The sequence below is a fragment of the Lacerta agilis genome, chromosome 10 (genome assembly GCF_009819535.1).
Source record: "Lacerta agilis isolate rLacAgi1 chromosome 10, rLacAgi1.pri, whole genome shotgun sequence".
Taxonomy (NCBI): Eukaryota; Metazoa; Chordata; class Lepidosauria; order Squamata; family Lacertidae; genus Lacerta; species Lacerta agilis.
This window is the reverse complement of record NC_046321.1, coordinates 6,425,967-6,444,970: the sequence shown is the minus strand read 5'-3', so window position 1 is coordinate 6,444,970 and position 19,004 is coordinate 6,425,967. Positions and strand designations below refer to the sequence as shown.

General features: G+C 44.6%; 1 protein-coding gene across 1 annotated transcript in view; it reads right to left on the bottom strand.

Annotated features, from left to right (window-relative positions):
* The window catches only part of PLXNA4 (plexin A4), a 535,577-nt gene that overhangs the window by 66,801 nt on the left and 449,772 nt on the right, over positions 1 to 19,004 (bottom strand). Inside the window, 4 exon segments of the mRNA XM_033162012.1 lie at positions 487 to 518; positions 521 to 629; positions 1,361 to 1,594; positions 9,755 to 9,848. Coding sequence (XP_033017903.1) covers positions 487 to 518; positions 521 to 629; positions 1,361 to 1,594; positions 9,755 to 9,848 — 469 coding nt within the window.

Below are 19,004 nucleotides of genomic sequence, written 5' to 3'. Positions count from 1 at the left end.
ATGAGGAGACCGGATAAGTTCAAGGCACTCCGGAAAGACACTCTGCAAAGCCCCGAATGTGGCGCTGCCTGCAACACTCAGCTTCCTGAGACTCCGGTTCCTTTACTTCTAAAGCCAAGTTTCTAGCCCATGTGGTTTCAAGGATATGCTTGAAAGAGTGTGTGCTGAAACCTGAGAAGCCAGAGATGTGCCCAAGAAAGATCTGCAGGGCTGAGTGGTTTGAAGAACACCTTACCTTTCTCCATAACTAGCAAAAAAAGAGGAACAAATCAGTAAAAGCTGAAGGATAATGACTTATTTTATTCAACAGGGTTTAGATATGGCTTAATCAACAAAAAACTCAAAGCAGTGAAAGAATACATTATGCAAAAGAAGATACATTATGCACATTTCTTCAACTGCATGATTTATGCAGGCTGCAGAACCCAACCTTTCCTCCAGAAGAGAATTGCATTTGCTCTGCAGCGTATTAGCGCCTTTGCTCACCGTCACTTTATGCCGTCCAGTGAGATTGGGGACTCGCACAGCAGCTGCACTTCAGACACCGTGGGAACACAGGGCTTCTCACCAACCAGAACAGTGTAATTCAGCTTGGCGTTCCCTCCTGTCAATGGGATTAGGTTTTTACCCTGTGTTGAAAGAAACAAAACCCATCAATAGGTGAGCAACATGAAGGAGCAGAGGCCCTTGCGGAGAGTGAAAGGCCCTGGGTCATTTTTAGCTTTGACATCCAGCAAGATCCAACTGTACATTTCACTGCAGAAAGTGGGAAGTTTGTAGCAAAACGTTCTCTGGTTCAATGAACACTGAAACATACGCCCAAGAACCATCCAGTGCCCCGGTGATATGGGCTCAAAATATGGCATCCTTATGTTCATCTGTGGGTTAAGCCACAGAGCCTAGGGCTTGCCGATCGGAAGGTTGGCGGTTTGAATCCCCGCAAAGGGTGAGCTCCCGTAGCTCGGTCCCTGCTCCTGTCAATCTAGTAGTTCAAAAGCACGTCAAAGTGTAAGTAGATAAATAGGTATTGCTCCAGCGGGAATGTAAACGGCATTTCCGTGCACTGCTCTTGTTTGCCAGAAGCAGCTTAGTCATGCTGGCCACATGACCCGAAAGCTGTACGCCGGCTCCCTCGGCCAGTAAAGTGAGATGAGCACCGCAACCCCAGAGTTGTCTGCGACTGGACCTAATGGTCAAGGGTCCCTTTACCTTTATGTTTATTTGTAATGGCCACTGAACTAATGTGAGAACATCAGAATTTAGTCAAAAGGACACCACACACTTCACTAGAAATTTGGGGATTCACTAGCAAATGGATGGCGTGGTTTCATTTTTGGACCACCGCTCCCTCTCTCCATACCTTTAATATCACAGGGGTCCCTGGTTTCAGCTCCAAAATCCCAGAGGGATTGAAAGCCTCAAAGATGGGGTTTGGGTAGTAGGTGAAGTTGGGTTTCTCGAGGATCAGCAAGGAGTGGACGTTGTCCAAGATGAAGCCAAACTCATCTGGCCGCACAGGAGGGTCGGTCTGGTTATTCGGTTCCACCGCTGGTGCTTGGCAGATCATCTCCGTGTCGTTCTGCACTTCGCAAACCTGAAATGCATAATCCAATAGGGGGTGAAAGTGCGGTTTAGCAGGACCATGGATTAGGCTACAAAGCCATATCAATACCTGGGCAGAGGGTGGAATTATCGGCTGCACAAGTAACCAAGGTGACAGGCATTCAAAAATCTCATCTCAACCATAAGATGGTGATTTATGACTTTTATCACGACAAATGTGTGGGATGTAAATAAACACAGAGCAGTCAAAACACAACATTGCTAGAGTGGACATGAAGGTGTCTCAGTCCTCCAGCCTTAACTTCCTGTTTACCTGGACTGAGACAACTTCCTCTATGTAACTGGAGATGGGTGTGGTTTCACCTGGGGAGGTTTACACAAAACCACAGAAACAGACCCCATCTTTCTCTTTTGGAATCGCTTCTTCAAGGAAGAGCATCTCAGAGACAGAATGCCCTCTTGGCTTCCAGCCAAGAGAGGCCTAGTGAAGCCTGCTTCTTTATGGAGTTAGCTTCTACATGTAAATACATTTATCTAAGCCTGTCTGCCTTTCTGAGACTGTATGCTGTATTATAACTCAGGATGCCTGTAAGTAAACTCTTTTATATCTTATAAACAGTACTGTGTTGTGTCTTTACTTTTAAGAGGGAAGAAGGGGAATATACCAGGAATATATTTCTTATAGAAGCTTTAGCAAGCCTATGCAACCATCTCTGCTGTGTTTTAGAAAGGGAATGGAACTCTGCTAAGTTTGGAGCTTGTTAACTCAAGCTGGGATAAGATACATAAATTAAATATCATCATCCACACTCCTAAACATTCCCACAAAATGAAGGAAAGTACTTCTTAATGTATGTAGCTCCCATAGGAGGCAGTGATGTTCACCAACCTAGATAGCTTCAAAAGAAGATCCCACAAATTCATGGAGGAGAGGGTATCAGTGGCTACCGGCAGTGATGGCTGTGCTCTGCCGCCACATCTGGAGACACCAATACTTCTGAATACCAGTTGCTAGAAACCACAGGAGAGGGGAGGGCTCTTGTTTTCAGATTCTGCTTGCTGGGTTCCCACAGGCAACTAGCTGGCCACCATGAGAACAGCTAGATGCTGGACTAGATGGGTCACTGGCCTGATTTCAGCAGGTTCTTCTTGTTAGGATATTGGTACAGACCGAGCGCAAAAGCAGCAGCGAGGCTGGTATGACTTGTGTTTTTCCCATGAGAAAGACAGCTGTTTTATCAGCTTTCACAACCATGTGATGTTACTGTATATCTTTACTTTCACTTTCAGTTCTGGCCAAGAGAGAGATGCTAGATGCATTATGCACAGCTCTGACTTACTCAGCTGGCAAGCAGAGACACACACTGCATTTATCTACAATAAAATAGTTTAGCCTTAATGGCTTGTGTGTGTTGTTCTCCACACTGGGAACAATCGCATATCAATGTGCCAGTGGACTTGAGTAGCCAGGAGTGCACCCAGGCTTCGTCCCTGCCTGGGGGCTCAGTCTCACAACTTGCCCCGGGCGGGACGTTTGCTAACACTTCTTATGTTCTCATGTTTCTAATAAGACTTACACAATGTTACAGAAGACCTGTGCTACTGTTGCTTATTCCGATTCTCATTTATATCATTTACCTGCTTCTGTTTGCAAAGAAACCTGCTTTGTTTTATCGCCTTTTTGTGGCAGATGACTGGGAAAGCTTTATTACATTGTCCTTGAAAGATTGTAATTATTGGTTAAGCATTTGAAAAGGCAGTTGCTTTAGATGCAAATGACTGGATGAAAAAACAAACCAGGAAGAAGCAAGCAAGAAAGCAGATAATGGCTTCTTTTCCCTCTGTTGTGCTGGAATCCATTAAAGTGAATGTGCCTAGCAGTTATCTGGATTATCCCAGGGTATATTTACCAGGGTTTGTAGTATTAGGAAGCTTCTCTAAGCCTGGCATTAGCTACTGCTATTATTTTGATTTTGGCCTGGGGCTAAAGCAAATGAACATGAATCAATAAGAAACTCATGCTGCAGTTTTACACATCTGTAAGGTCTGCGGTTAGTTGCTCATGAGTAAGCAGGCCAAACTCGAGTTTTCCTTTCATAGTTTTAGTGTGCAACTATGTACAGTGCAGAGCTAAAAAAGTTCATGTCTGTATCAAACAGCATCAGAATCCGGGAATGGCCCCTTCCGGTTCTGATCCCAACAAAAGAGTTTCGGTATACGAAAACTCCGCCTTCCATCCTTTGTTTCACCCCTCAACGCCTTTGGGGTGATAGAAATTGCGTGCCTCCTTCATCGCCCTTGGGACCAGGGGAGTGCAGGGTCTCTCCTACATCCCAGAGCCTCGACCCTCCGTCTCCTGAGAGCCATGCCCTTCCCCGAGGAGATCTCGCTGCTCCCTTCGCTCCAGAGGAGGTGCTGCTGGTCAGGTGGGGCTGCGGCTCTCTGTAGCATCCAGAGAGCCCTTCCACCGCCTTGCGCTGTGCCGGGGACAGTTCCCTGACAACATCACTTGGGAAGACAGGCAAACTAATACCAGTGTACTGGAAGAAGCAAAGATCACCAGTGTCGAAGCAATGATTCTTCAACATCAACTTTGCTGGAGTGGTCATGTTGTGGATGCCTGATATCATCTTCCAAAGCAACTACTCTATTCCAAACTTAAAAATGGAAAGCATAATGCTGGTGGTCAACAAAAGAGGTTTAAAGACTGCCTCAAGGCAAATTTTGAAAAAAATGTAATATAAACGCTGACAACTGGGAAACACTGGTCTGCAAGCGCTCCAGTTGGAGAACAGCCTTTACCAAAGGTGTCATGGGCTTTGAAGACACTCAAACTCAGGACGAAAGGGGGAAACGTGCTAAGAGGAAGGCATGCTTGGCAAACCCTCACCGTGATCAACTCCCTCCTAGAAACCTATGTCCCCACTGTGGAAGGACGTGTGGATCCAGAATTGGCTTCCACAGTCACTTACGGATTCATTGTTAAAACTGTGTTTATGGAAGAAAATCTTACTCGGCTACGAGTGATCGCCAAAGAAGAAAGAAAGAATGAAGAAGCCCTCCATGTGTTTTTGACTACCACTCCCTTCAGTCCCAGCCATGAAGCAGCTGCCCATTCATGATCTCAGCAGGCAAAGTGGGGATCTCCATGGCAGATTCTCCTTGCCCCCAGAGCCAACCGAGCCAGGCATACCTCGACAGACGGGCTTCTCTACCTCAACCAAACTCCCTCCAGAATGAGATAGAGGGGTGTTGGATTACTCTGTTCCCAAGGTAAGTATCTACAGGACTGCAGCCATCAACATGTTTAAACTTTGGCTCCATTGCACCAGAATGTGGCCAACACCAGTTCTTGCCCAAAGATGTTGTCACCTCTTGCTTTGCAAACAAGTTCGCAAAAAAAAAATTAAAAATGCAGAGCTTAGCAGAAGCTCCTGCAAAGTGTTGGCATGTTTCGCTAGCATCAGAAGACCTACTTGTTTTAACAAAAATGTTTCGGGTTGCAAAAAAATTAGAACGGAACAGAATTCAGGCCTGAGAGTCCTTCTCTGAACTGGCACATCTAATCAGCTAGAAACAAGAAGACCTTCTGCAGCCAACCTCCTCCTCCTCCCCCTCTCTCTTTCTCTGTCCCCCACCCTCTGTATTCAATCTCGCCGGTGAAATAGGCCAAGCCATTCTCCATTAGGTTCTATGCCAGCTCCACGGAGCAATCGTGTTGAGCTAAATCAGAAGTGACACAGCTCAAGACTGGCTTCGCAGATGTGCTGGCTTGGCATGCAGAGTTCATCCTGCTACAGAATGAAAAAGCTCACAAGACCAGCACAGAATGCCCTGACTCTTAACTGCCATCTTTCTGCAGAAAAGATGGTACTGGGGTTTATATCATATAAATAAAATGTCCATTGCAGGAATGGCCCGGAGGAGACAGGATGCTGTAGGGACCCCCGGGGGTGAGATATATCGTTCTTCAGTGTATGCACAACAACATGTTTCACACACACACACACATACACAGGCCGCCAGGTTTCCTTGGAGTGAATAGAAGTCACTCACTTTTGTGGGGGGACACAGTTGGGTTAGTCCTTTTTCTTAGTCTTGGCCATTGAAAACCATTTACTTTGCCCCGTAGAACTGAACGGGGGAACTGGGCATGCTGCACTCTGCACAGCATCATTCCGAAGCAGCTCACTTGGTAGGACAGAGCTGCTAAGTTCACAGCAGTGAGGTTGGTGCAGTGCAAATGCACCAACCGAGACTTCCGGCGGCACGCCATTGCGGGTGGTCGTGGGCTGCTTCGGCTGCGAAGCACCCAGTCCATCCCGGGGGTTAGGAGCCCTGCTACCGCAAAGCGGGGCTCCGGTTGGGGTGCGGGAAGAGCGTCCCGCACCCTGGGCTCCCCGGCTGTGCCCGTTGTGGCTCCGAACCCTTCCCCCGCTCCCCCTGTAAAGGGGGAGTGGGGGTGAAGGGACGACGGAGCCGGGCTATAGGGGACATGCCCCAACCGGGATGTAAATGCGGCGACAAAGCCTGTGATGAGCGTCTAAGTTCTACCTGTCTTTAACGAGCTGATAAGAACCCAGTGGCTGTGAGTATTTGATTGACTCTTTGTATTCTTGGAACGATCTGGGGGAAAGAAGAAAGGCAGCCCGCCTCTCTCCCTTCGGGAGGTGAAAGAAATTAACCGTTTAAGTGACTGCTGCTACAACAATCGATAGAAAGTATCTGGAATTTGAAAACTGAGACTGCTGGGATTTCCCTTGGGGGTTAATTGGGGAAAAAATATCTCCATTTGAAGTTTTGGTCTTTATACTCCGGCCTCGGAGAAATGGCGACGACTTGGACTGTCGTGGGAAAAAATTGAAACAAAGGAAGGAAGAGACAGGAACTGAAATCTGACACTCACCCTCCCTTCTAAAATGCTGGAATTTGTGTTTGCACTGGTATCGAACTCTGGTTTAAAGGATGAGGAAATGCTCACTGTCTTGAAGCTGGAACTGCTTAATCGGAAACTGCAAGTTTTGAGTGGAATTATAAATAAAAAGGACTCACTTTCCACAGAGGAGGCTTTTCAAAAGTTTTATACAATGGAATCAAACCTTGGCAAAGAGCTGGGAGGGGTGCTTGAAGGATGGTTCGAAATGGCTGGGCAACTCCGGGAAAAGGAACCGATTTCTGGGGGTGGCAGCCCTGGAACGGGAAAATTTATAATATCCAGACTCCGAGGTGGCAGCTCGGGGGCAAGGGACATGGAATTAAGATTTCTACAAGAAGAAGAAGTATGGTACAAAGGCACGGAGGAGCCCAGAAAGGAAGTGATGAACACCCTGAAGCTCGATGCTAGGTTTGTTGTGAATGCCTGGATCTGTGGACACTCAGAAGAAGATAATTGGAGATCCGGTTCTGGTGAAAGACAGAAAAAGACAATGGACAGAGGGGAGTGGGTTGAAGTATTAAATGTATAATCCAAATGGTCTGTCATGGTATCCGAAATCGGAGTGTGAAGTCTGTTAATTATAAGTTTATTTTAAATAAGTAAGGAGATATTGAATCTTAAGTCAAAAGCAGCATGATAAAGGATAGAAGAAATAAGTTTAGGTTTAAGAATATATGGTTAAGATTTAGGTTATAATAAAAAGATCAAGATAATTGTGTTATTTTTAAGTAAAGTTAAATTTTTTTATAGAGAAAAGTTGTTAAGGAAATAGTATATTGATTTAAAACCGAAGGTGAAAAGGCGGGGGAAGTCAAACGTCAAGATTCAGAAGTAGAATTTTTTTTTTGTAAGATATACAAATAAGAAGAAGAATCCTGACATTATGTGTATTTGTATTTGTTTTTGTATTTGTAGGTGTGGGGTTGGGTTTGTGTTATATTACGAAAATGCTAATAAAATTTGTTAAAAAAAAAAAAAAATGCACCAACCGAGTAAATTAAGGTGTTTCTTTTCCATTCTCCCCAGTTCAGAAGTCCAGTCATTGCAGGTTCTAATCCCAAATGTATTTACATTTAATTAATCTTCACCTCACGAGAAGAGAAGACTCCCTAGAAAAGACCCTAATGTTGGGAAAGATGGAGGGCACAAGGAGAAGGGGATGACAGAGGATGAGATGGTTGGACAGTGTTCTCGAAATGACTGGCATGAGTTTGGCCAAACTGCGGGAGGCAGTGAAAGATAGGCGTGCCTGGCGTGCTCTGGTCCATGGGGTCATGAAGAGTTGGATACGACTGAATGACTGAACAACAAACCTACACTCAACTAGCACTGGCCAGTTTGGATGGTTTTAAAATGTGATTAGACAAATCTAGGGAGGTTCCAGCTATTAACAACCTACTGGCTAGGATGATCAGAGGCAGTGTGTATCCGAATTCCAGTTGATAGAGAAGAGCAGTGGGAGAGAACTGTTGCACTCATGTCCTGACTTGGGCTTCCCATAGGCATCTGCTTGCCATTGTTGTACTTACTTTAAGGTTTTATCTTGCATTTGTGGACTTCCCTGAGATCTTAGGATGAAGAATAGTATATAATCTAATAAACTAATGATAAATTTAAAAAAAATCTTCATTTCTATTTATCACACCAGAATGCAAGAAACAGATGAAATCCAGGATCTAATTTTAATACATGGTCACTTTAAACCAGTTAGCTTTCAAAACTACTTTTGCCCACACAGAACTCTAAGGACAGTGGTAGACCTGTCCAGAGCATGCCAGGCACCCCTATCCTCCACTGCCTCCCGCAGTTTGGCCAAACTCATGCCAGTCGCTTCGAGAACACTGTCCAACCATCTCATCCTCTGCCGTCCCCTTCTCCTTTTGCCCTCCATCTTTCCCAACATCAGGGTCTTTTCCAGGGAGTCTTCTCTTCTCATGAGTGGCCAAAGTACTGGAGCCTCAACTTCAGGATCTGCCCTTCCAGTGAGCACTCAGGGCTGATTTCTTGAAGGATGGATAAGTCTGATATTTTTTGCAGTCCATGGGACTCTCAAGAGTCTCCTCCAGCACCATAATTCAATTATGGTGAGCGTAGTCCAGATTGGCATAAACCAGAATGGAACAAGACAGCTGGTGGTAAATTTCACAATGTGCACAACTCACAAAGAGTAGGAAATTTGAATTGAATTTGGAAAATTGCCAAAGCATTGGTATGGTGGTGGTGGCTCCACAATACATCTCCACTGGACCATTTTCATTTACAGGGAAAGAGAATAAGAAGTGACATGAGAGAAGTGGATAAAATTGGCATGGAGAAAGTGAATAGTTTCCCCCCCTTTCTTCCCCTCTCCCTCATAACACAACAACTCTTGGACATTCAATGAAGCTGAACACTGGAAAATCGTGACACAACTCATGGTCAGACTATGGTGCTCGCTCCCACGAGAGGCTGCAACAGCCTTCAACTTTAATTTTTTTATTATTACCATTGTTTTAACAACACTTAAAATAAATGACATAGAATAGCAATAAAAACTGAGAATGTGAAAGAAAGAAAAAGAAAGAAAGAAAAGTATACTACTGCACTATAAAAATTAACAATTACAATTCCAAATATACTTATCTAATATATAGATACTGTTATGACCCAAACACACACACACACACCACACACACACACACACGTACGTGTATATATGTATATATTTAACTTATTATATGTTGTATAAATGGTTCCAAATTTCATTATACTCATCCAGGCAAAGCCTATGTCTATAAGCAATGCACTCATAAGTACCAAGTGTAGTCATGTCTCCAATCCATTGATTAAATGGAGCCGTAAATTTATCTTCCCAGTGCAGCAATGGCAGTCTTTTGGCCATAGCAGCCACCATATTTAAAGGGGAGGAGACAAATTAATTGAGGATAAGCCTATCAATGCCTACTAGCCACGATGGCTATGTTCTGTCTCCACGCTTGGCGGCAGCAATGCTCCTGAATAAAAGTCACTGGGAACCACAAGTGAGGAGATCGCTGCTTGTGGGCTTCTCCCTGGGACATCTGGTTGGCTACCATGAGGGTCCTGCTTGCAGGTTTCCCATGGGCACCTGGTTTCCCACACTGTGAGAACGGGATCCTGGACTAGAGGGGCCATTGGCCTGATCCAGCAACCAGGTTCTTCTTCTGCGATTCAATCCCAATGTTTTTCTCTTTTTTTTGGACAGCTTGTATCTGTTTTATCAACTCTCATACTCACGTTGATGTGTTCTTTGCCACCGTACTTCGCCCGGATCTGAGGGTTCTGGATGAGGTCCAAGTTCGTGCCCCGCACTGTAATGGGTGTATTTCCACTGGCGGAGAGATAAAAGGAAAGGAAAGGGGGGGGGGTCAGCTGAAATATCCCAAATCAGGCCTATGGATGCTTACCCAGAATAAAGTCAGAGAGTAAATGTCCACAGGAATAAAATCCCCTCCCCTTGGTTTTTGTTTGACCTGAACCAAAATACCTCCACTGTTCATCCCCCATGAATGTGGGGTATGTGATGTCATCAGTGACTTTTCAAGGAGTGGGCAGAACTGACATACTTTTGGATGGGTGGGGTGGGATCAACTTGGCCAATGGATGCATCTCAGTTGGTGTGATTTGGAAATGTGGGTGAAATTGCACTAACTACTTAGTCTGTGTCTCGAGTTTACCTTCCCCATGTCTGCAGGGCCGTCTTAAGCATATCCGGCGCTGTGGTGCAAATCTCCCTCCGGCGCCCGCCCCCTATTTCCCAGAGTTTTTTAGGGAGGACTGAGCTGCCGGCAGGGCTGGAGGAGGCAGGCAGCGGCTGGAGGGCGGCTCCTCCATTGGGAAAGAGGCGGAGGCTGGATGCGGCGCCTCCCGGCTCAGCTGCCCGCTTTGTGCTGCGGTGGCTGGGGCAGACAGAGGCTCCAGGCGCGGTGCTGCTTTGGCACAGCATGGTGGAGGTGGGCAAGGGTGGTGAGCTTGTGCGGGAGGCACCGCATCCAGCCTCCGCCTCTTCCCTGGCGCCCTCCAGAACTTGGTGCCCTGCGTCACTAGCCTTTATGGGTAAGACCCCTGCATGTCTGAATTCTGTCTGGGAAAGGATGCTAGCTGCGGTGGGCTGTTGGAAACAGCTCAAGGCCAAAGGCCTCTGGCATTTTTATCCACCCTCTCTTTCTCCAAAAAAAGAGATGTGAATGTGCATTGGGGGACAGGAAATACAAAGCCAAGGCTGCTCTCAGCAGCGTGTTGCAAGGAGAAGTGAACTGAGATACTGAGTTGGATTATGTGAATCTCTCTGTACATTTAGATCTCTACATTTTAACCTCTAAGTCCTAAGTACTAAGAACTGTACTTAGTAGAATAGTCCATGATGGACCACCATCTCTTAAGTTTGTGTATACTGTATGTGTGTTTGACTTGTCTTGAGGCAATAAACACTTTGAACTGAACTGGGTTTGCAAAGAGTTTTCCTAACCACCTACTCTGGAAAGGCTGGCAACTGGAGAGGAAAAAGGACTCTGATGATCTGCTAGACTACTCTGCAGGAGCTGCAAATACTGTGCTGGTGCAGCAATAAAACTGCTAGCGCATTTGCAAAGCTAAGTAGGGTCCAGTATGGTTTCAAATTGGATGGAGGATGGTGAGTTGACATTTCTGCAAAAAACAAAAGCTGTCTTCTTCTTCTTCTTCTTCTTCTTCTTCTTCTTCTTCTTCTTCTTCTTCCAAAAAGAGAGTAAGAAAAAAAAAACCACTTGCCACCTCATCTTTAAAGATAAGCCCTTGCCCCAAACAATCTTTGATCCCCCATTCTGCAAAAAAATAATAATCAAAACTCTGAGAATGTTTCCATCCCCCCTTCAGAAAAAATGCAATATGCCATCTTTTTTCCAGTGACCTTTTGAAAAGCTTTCTTTGTTAAATACCATACTTTAAGAAAACAGAGAAAATTAACCACGTGTAACTTTGCACACAAAGACATTCATACTCCTCAATACGGTAAGATATAAAAACAGCCACAATCAGGCCATGCCAGTATGAAGTATCTACCCTCTCTGTTGCCTTCCAAAAGAGAAGATTCCTTCAAGCTGAAGTCCTGGTCAGGTAAACTTGCCTTTGTACTTCTGATGGAGCGTAGCTTTCTTCTTCAGAGTAAAAGGACTCAGTAAGCCTATGCCATGTTGCATAAAGTCTGTCCGGTTCCTCCTTGCCTGTCAGGACCCTTTGGGTAAGGAACCAGCCTTTCAGCCATGCTGTAGAGCAGACACTGCAGTATCAAAAGTCCAGATCTAGTCCTTCAAAGTTTCCTCCATTTCTGTGCAACAAACAGGCAAGCTCCTTTTATCAAAAGTTGTCATGAATCCTCAGGTTTGAACTAAGAATTTTCACCATCAAGCATATTTAAAAGAAGGAACTGAGGTGTGAATTCCACCTGCTCATCCAAAATTCTTGACATTTGTATGGTCCATTTCCATCGATTCAGCACTCCTGGACTGCTAAAGGGTCCGGATAGTAGGGTCTGGTGCCTGTTGGCATGCAACTCAATATGCCTTTGGAACTATGGTTATTCTTTCCATAAGATTTTAGGCAACCTTAAAATTTGCTACCAAGGAGTGTGGTGGAGTCTCCTCTTTGGAGGCCTTTAAGCAGAGGCTTGACAGCCATCTGTCAGGAATGCTTTGATGGTGTTTCCTGCTTGGCAGGGGGTTGGACTGGATGGCCCTTGTGGTCTCTTCCAACTCTAGGATTCTATGAACCCGCAGAAAGAATTCCAGATTTCATTTCTGTTTCGCAGCCTAGGATCTCTGCAGTTAGTTAGTTTGTTTGTTTGTTTGCATGAAGTGTTGCACTCACAGTTGCACTGCATCATGGGCTCTGTCCTTTTAGAACTGCCTGAGCTAACCTTGAAGGCATGCATTTTGCTCACAGTTGCACTGCACCAAGGGTCAAACTACCACGAAAATGAAGAGGGTCAGCATAGAAAGCCTGGACTCATATGAGACTGCAGGCAGCATAAATACGTATTAATGCTTGCTCACCTAAGTGTAACTTGCAGGCAGATTTCTACGGCAGCAGGAAGAACATCTGGCTCTTGAGCAGAACCATTGTAGCGTCAAAGTATATGAAATTACCTCTTTACTGTTCTCCCCAACTGGGAAGCCCAATAATTTTGCTTATGATACCAAACACATTGATGTTCAATTAATCTTAACCTTTCAAACTCTTTGCAATAATTAAAGTGACTAATTGATTTGCAAAAAAAGGAGGGCCTTCTCGGTAGTGGCGCCCGCCCTGTGGAACGCCCTCCCATCAGAAGTCAAGGGAATAAACAACTACCTGACATTCAGAAAACACTGAAGGCAGCCCTGTTTAGGGAAGTTTTTAAACTGTGATATTTTAAATGTATTTTAATGTTTGGTGGAAGCCGCCAGAGTGGCTGGGGAGACCCAGCCAGATGGGCGGGGTACAAATAATAATATTATTATATTATTATTATTATTATTATTATTATTATTATTATTAGGACCTGCAAAAAAAATGACTTGGTGAGTGGCAGCTTTGGGTATACTGACCACTCGTATTTTTAACTCCCGCAGGTCTTCCATTTACTTTGGTTTCACAGCATAGCTTTGGGGAAGGGGGCTGTAGCTCAGTGGTTAAAGCATCTGCTTTGCCTGCCGATGGTCCCAGTTTGGATCCCTAGCATCTGCAGGGAGGGCTAGGAGAGAAAACTGCTTGAAACCCCGGAGAACTGCTGCCAGTCAGTGTAGACAACACTGAGGTGGATGAACTCAGTATAAGGCTCATTTCTAGCCATTGATGTAAAGAGGAGAGGAGAGAGAGGACTAGCCCCACTTCTCATTTGTAAAATTATCTTAAAAGGAATACACGAAAGTCTAATGGCCAATTTTTCTCTCCACTGGGCCAGGCTAGGCAAAATTTACATATGTTTCAGCTCCCTCCATACTCAGGGGGATGGGAAGGCTGCAGGATATCTGAGCTCCAATTGGACCAAGCACCAATCTTCATCAACAACCAGTGCAGAACCATTCCCAGGGCAATTATCTATTCCTTACACAGGAGAGCCAGGAAAGGCTATCTTCCCTCCCGCCAACCTAAAAGCTCATTTAAAGATATCCTCCGTGCAAGCACTTCCAAATCTGTTTCACAAAGAAGGGGGCGGGGAGCCAGGCTTTGACTTCTAAGGCAAAACTGAGCGGTAGGCAGGGAACGCATGCAAAGATGCAAAACTAGGCTTTTCTCTGATAAGACTTGCTTCGTAAAAGCTTTGAATCACAGAGTTGGAAGGGTTACTAGAGGTCATTTAGTCCTGCCCGGCTCAGTGCAGGATCTGCAATGCAAGATACAATGACAGCATCCCTGAGGTCCATCTAGAGCAGGGGCCGGCAAACTTTTTCAGCAGTGGGCCAGTCCACTGTCCCTCAGACCTTGCGGGGGGACTATTTTGAAAAAAAATGATCGAATTCCTATGCCCCACAAATAACCCAGGGATGCATTTTAAATAAAAGGACACATTCTACTAATGTAAAAACACGCTCATTCCCAGACCATCTGTGGACTGGATTTAGAAGGCGATTGGGCCAGATTCAGCCCTCGGGCCTTAGTTTGCCTATCCATGATCTAGAGAGTTTGCCCACCTGGCCAGAGAGCCTCTTCCCAGACCACAACCCTCACTGGCTGGCTTCACCCACCAGATGTTTTTGTCTGGTGGGAAGCAGAATCATAACATTGTAGAGTTGGAAGGTACCCCGAGGGTCATCCATTCCAACCCCCTGCCATGCAGGAATCTCAGCTAAAGCATCCATGACAGATGGACACCCAACCTCTGCTTAAAAACCTCCAGTGAAAATCCACAAGCTCCCAAGGATGTCTATTCCGCTATCTAACCACTCTTACTGTCAGAACGTTTAATCAGAATCACCTTTCTTGTAACTGGAAGCTATTGATTCGGGTCTACCCCCCAGAGCAGGAGAAAACAAGCTTGCTCCCTTTTCCATGTGACAGCCCTTAAGATATTTGAAGATGGCTCTCATATCTCCTCTATACCACTATACCAGTGTGGTGTAGTGGTTAAGAGCAGTGGACTTGTAATCTGGTGAACCGGGTTTGATTCCCTGCTCCTCCACATGCAGCTGCTGGGTGACCTTGGGCTAGTCACACTTCTTTGAAGTCTCTCAGCCTCACTCACCTCACAGAGTGTTTGTTGTGGGGGAGGAAGGGAAAGGAGAATGTTAGCCGCTTTGAGACTCCTTCAGGTAGCGATAAAGCGGGATATCAAATCCAAACTCCTCCTCCTCCTCCTCTTCTTCTTCTTCTTCTTCTTCTTCTTCTTCTTCTTCTTCTTCTTCTTCTTCTCTCACTCTCCTCTTTTCCATAGTAAACACACCCAGCTTCCTCAACCTTTCCCCACAAGGCTTGGTTTCCAGACCCTCCCTTGATCATCTTGGTTGCCCTCCTTTGCACAGGTACCAGTTCTCGATATCCTTCTTAAATAGTGGCACCCAGAACAACTGGACAGAGTGTTCCAGGTGTGGTCTGACCATGGCAGAATAGAGTGGTACTGTTACTTCCCTTCATCTGGACACTCTACTTCTGTTGATGCAGCCTAGAATAGCATTAACTTCTTCTTTTTGCTGCATCACACTGTTGACTGTTGTTAAGCTTGTGGTCCACCAAGACCCCCAAGATCCTTTTCACATGTCCTACTGGCAAGCCAGATGTCCCCTATCTTATATTGGTGCATCTGGTTCTTCTTGCCTAAGCGCAGAACCTGACATTTGTCCCTATTTAAATTCACTTTTTAGTTACGTGCCTGTGAACTCTGATCATCTCTCTTTCTTTCTTTTTAAAATAATTTTTATTGATTATGGTTAAACAAAGAAAAAGCATCTTAATCCAACTGTCTTGTATGACATTACAAATAAACTTTTACATACAACATTGTCTTGTCTATAAAAGAAAAAAGAAAAAGAGAAAAGAAAAATAAGAAAAAAGCACAAAACTAACAAAACCCGTCTTTAACACTCCTATATGAATGCATACAGGTATGCATAATACATGCGTATCTTCTGTTCACAAAAGAAGGGAAAAAAGAAAAAAAGTATATAAAAAATAATTCCACAAATCTGACCTCCTGTCCAGTCCCTTTGCATCTACATTTCTTGATGCAGAATGTAATCCAAACAACACACTTTCCTCTATAAATTTTCCAGTACATTCTTAACACTTTATACATCCAAAATTTCCTGACTCGTCTTCCTTCATTTAACACTCAAAAGCTGGCATGAAAACAAAACTGTTATTGTATTTTTGTACATATCTCGTGTATATCCCCATTTTTCCACAAATTTTTGCTTAGACTTTCCTCTAATATTGTTAGTTAACCAAGCCATTTCAGCATATTCTTGTAATTTAGTCTGCCATTCTGAAATTTTTGGGAGTTCCTGATCTTTCCATCCTTTCGCTACCAATATTCGGGCTGCCGCTATTGCATATAAGAACACTTCCTTTGACTTGGTTGGGATTTCTTTATCCACCATACTTAGTAGGAATATCTCAGGTTTTTAGTAAAGGATATCCCCATCATCTTTTTTAGCTCCTCATATATTTTCCTCATCTCTCTTTCTTTCCTGGATGGAGGACTGAAAGGGGAGTGTGAAAGTGTGCAGAAACTAGCCTGCTGGACAAAAAATAAAATTCACATTTGTTGCTCCACCCACTTTCCCTCTGGCCACACCCACCACGTCATTGTTATGAAAACTTCCCGTGGGGGCAAGTTGAGAGACTGACCCCCAAGGCGGATGAAGCTTCTGTGCCCTCTGGCTTCTGGAGTCCAGGGGCACAATTGTAATATGCGGTTGTTCCCAGCTTGAAAACAACACACACAACAGCCATTTGGCTAAGATCTACTTTATTGTAGATTTAGAGCAGAATATTATATCTGCGTAGCAGCTCATAATTCAGAGCTGTCTGTTAATGCGACCTTCATCTCCGATGCAAAACAGAAAGTAAGGAGTACAACAGTAATTACAATGACATCACATGTGTGGGAGCTGGTATGCCCAGTGTAATTCCCACAGAGAGGAAACATGACTCTTGAGTCTTGTGACCTTGCTGCAGCGTTCGCAGCTCGTCATGTCATAATATCACAACATCCTCCCCCGATATTAGACAATGTAAGAGCGGCGAAAGTTAAGGCATTATTAAGAGAAGTAAACAAACAGTATCATATACACAGTATGAATCTGATGTCTTTGTTCCACCCTTGGAACTCTCTGAGACTGGTTCTACCAGTTTGAGCCTTTGATAACCAACTCTCCAGGGGACCAGAGCATTTGCTCTGTGTGTGTTGGCAGAAACGTGTTGAACTTTGCAACCTGTTGTAATGGCTTTCTCACATCTGTGAAGTGAGCCTGAGTGTCTCTGTCTTGAGTGCAAACTACAGCTACATTTGCAACAGCTGAGATTGCAAACTCTTTGGAGTAGCGTTTGGGTGCCTGACCCTTTGTTACTCTCTCAGATCTACGCACAAGATGTAGATCTTCTTTGCTGAGTTTCTCCTGAACAGGACTTTTTGGAGAAACTTTACCAATTGTAAACAGTGGCTCTAAAGATCCTAGCACATCATCTTCATCTGATGGCCTGGAACTATCATGAGCTCCTCTCTCAATGACAGTTTCACCTGTGTCGGAACTAGCCGTGGTTGAGCTTGCACTGCTACTGCTGGTGTCAGTATCCTCATAGTATTGACATCAATGGGAAAGCTTTGGAGAACCTGTGTCTCCGGCTTTACAGTAGGTTCTACCTCCTGAGTAAGAATTACTGTGTTTGAGGAAGGCAATAGAATTCTGTATTGACCTTTCTCATAGCCCATAAAGATGCCTTGGATGGTTGCACCTTCAAGTGATTCCACCCACATCTGAGAACCAAAAACCTTAAGATGCTTAACAGAAGGCTTTCTGTTAAACAGTATCTCATAAGGTGAGCATTCCATTCCTTTTGGAATACTCCTGACCCATGCATAAGTGAAGGCAGATAGGCTTTCAGCCCAATTCTGGTCAGACAGCTTTGCACTTAGCAATTGCGCCTGCATACCCTCACGTAATATTGTGTTTTAACACACAAATCTTTGTTCCATGATGATTGGCTGACAGCAACTTTGTGCCGAATGCAATGTTGACTTAGAAAGTCCTTGAACTCCTGTGAATCAAACACTGGTAATTGATTAGTATACAAACATTCAATTTTGCCATCATGCATGAAATCTATCTTAGCACAAAATTCAGTGAACTTGGCCAAGACTTGCTGCGGACTTTTCATAGTGTAAAACCAAGAAAATTTAGAGAAATGATCAGACAGCAATAAATAACAGGTAGCTCCGCCTCTAGATTGTGGCAAAAGTCCTATTACATCAGCAGAAACCTGCTGGAAACATCTTGTGACCTTTTCTCTGTGTGGCTGTTTGGTAGTCTCCTTGGACTTAGCAGCACCTGCAAAATAAGAGTCAACAACATCATAACAACAGTCAGTGGATTCAAAAGACAGTAAAAACAGTCCATTTTTGTTCTTCTGAGCTGTAAGGATCACCTGTCCATCTTTATGAATTGTGCACAGTCCTTTGCGTAATCTGAGCTCGCAGTCCTTCTCGGTAAGCTGCGATGCACTTAGCAGATTGTAGGCAATTTCTGGGACATATAGCACGTTGCTGATAGATAGCTGGAGACTCTGAAGATAAACAGTTCCAACTCCAGTCGATTTCAGGTGTGTTCCACTCACCTGCGACACGGTGGAGTCCAGCTTCTTAAAAGTCTTAAATAAACGCTTGTTTGCGGTCATGTGGTGCGAACAAGCTGAGTCTATAACCCACGCTAAGTCAGTATGCTGCTCCTGCACGCCTTGTGTAAGCAGTGCCACTGTGCGCCCTTTGGAGACTTTGGCTTGCGCCTTGCCTGTAGATCCACCGGCTTGTTGAGTAGATCCTTTCTTGGGCTTCCTGCAGGTCTGGAAACTGTGTCCTCTCATTCCACAGTTTGTGCAGCGTATGACTTTAAGAGCTTGCACATGCTCTATTGGACCACTTGGTGGGGTTGAGGACGCTTCACTCCCCCTTCCATTAGCCTCATTTTGAGCAGCACAACGATCTTGCTCATTTAGCAAAGTTGAGAATACTCTGGCAACGGTTAAGTTTTGAGCATCCAGGGCACCTAGCTGTGATGCAATAGCACTATAACCGGCATGGAGGCTATTCAAAACCATGAAACAAAACACATCTTCGTTCAATTGAACGTTGCGTTGTGCAAGTTCACTTCTTAATTCTTTCATATGGTTAAGATGCGAACGCAAATTGTCTCCCTCCTTTAACCTTAGGTTGGTGAGACGTTGGAAATGCAGCATGGAACTCCCTGCCGCTATCCTCAAATGTTCATTTTGCAAAACAACCCAATAATCATTAGCGTGAAGCAAATCCCTGATGTGT